A 1,297-nucleotide genomic window follows, 5' to 3' on the forward strand; every position below is an offset into this window, starting at 1 on the left:
GTATGACAAATTAGTTGGCAATGCTTGACTTTTTGCACATGAACATCACGAGATTTCTGAGCACAAGGAATGTGTAGCAGCTGTAATGTTCGTGTGTAGAAGTAGAACCCACTACACTAGCCACTAATATCGGGTTGCCAACAAGCTCTATAGAACAATCGTCATTAGGAATGTGCCTTAATAATACTATTATAAAAATTTCACTTCCTGTTATTAATTAGTCACAGGACAGTATAGTACTTAATTACTTATTTCACATTTCCAATGGATATATATGTGTATATATTAATGTAAAGTTGAACGTACATATTAGGAGGTTAATAAAAAGAGTAAGTACTAAGTAGTAGTAGGAAATGACGTGCGGAAAAAAAAATACGGAAGGAGAGTAACGGAAAGAGAGTTTTTGAGGGGAGGAGCGAGCCGGGAGTAATGCGTGCTCCGGTATAGCAACCGACACGTGGCGGTACGTGGTTACCGTCCATAATTAAGTTTAATTGAAAAGGGTAATACAAAGACTAGAAACAGAAATACACAAATATGGGCGGTATAAGATTCAAAATTTTAGGGGAGAGAGAGACAGTAAAAGGCAAGAAAACAATTAAAGGAATTAAATAAAATAAAAAAGAATAAAGGAAAAAGGTGAGGTCAGGTAAGAGAGGAGTGGGGAGTGGATAATAAATAAGGGAGATATGCGAAGCGAATGGCATTGTTGGCGTTTGCTTTGTTTTTAAAACACAACCAAGTAGAGTAGCTTCTACTGCTTCTTCTACTTGTAGCTGCTTTATTTTCTTTTATACTTTGTACTGGTCCTGTTCTCTCTATTTTCCCCCAATTCTCTCATCGTATAAAATCGAGTGTGTCCTCTCATTCCGAAAAGGAATCTTCGAGATCAGCAAGGTCATCGTCGTCATTTGTTCACTGCACACAGAGAGAGAGAGAGAGATTAGTACTAATATTAACAAGACACACTCACTCATCACCAACAGGCACGTCTCTACTTCTTACTTATTTCTTTCTTGTTTGTTTGGGTAAAGACTAATGAGTGTTTGGTTGGGTGGATTGGGAGAATAGGAATAAGAAGAAGAAGAATAGGAATAATGGAGAGGAGCACTCCGGTGAGGAAGCCACACACATCAACGGCAGATCTGCTTGTTTGGTCCGAGATTCCGCCAGCTGATTCTCCAGCTCCTTCCTCCGCCCTTCGCTCTCACCAGGTTTCTCTCTCTCTCTCTCTCTAGAAGGTATTAATGGAATAATAGTAATAATAATAATAATAATAATAATAATTTCTGTGATG

At 38.3% G+C, this 1,297-nt stretch overlaps 1 protein-coding gene across 1 annotated transcript in view; it reads left to right on the plus strand.

Moving 5' to 3' along the window:
• Nucleotides 687–1,297, plus strand: part of LOC107606141 — a 4,041-nt gene continuing 3,430 nt past the window's right edge. Inside the window, exons 1-2 of the mRNA XM_016308129.2 lie at nt 687–986; nt 1,072–1,214. Coding sequence (XP_016163615.1) covers nt 1,098–1,214 — 117 coding nt within the window. The 5' untranslated portion in view covers nt 687–986; nt 1,072–1,097. The remainder of the gene's footprint in view (nt 987–1,071; nt 1,215–1,297) is intronic.

The sequence above is a fragment of the Arachis ipaensis genome, chromosome B07 (assembly GCF_000816755.2).
Source record: "Arachis ipaensis cultivar K30076 chromosome B07, Araip1.1, whole genome shotgun sequence".
Classification (NCBI taxonomy): domain Eukaryota; kingdom Viridiplantae; phylum Streptophyta; class Magnoliopsida; order Fabales; family Fabaceae; genus Arachis; species Arachis ipaensis.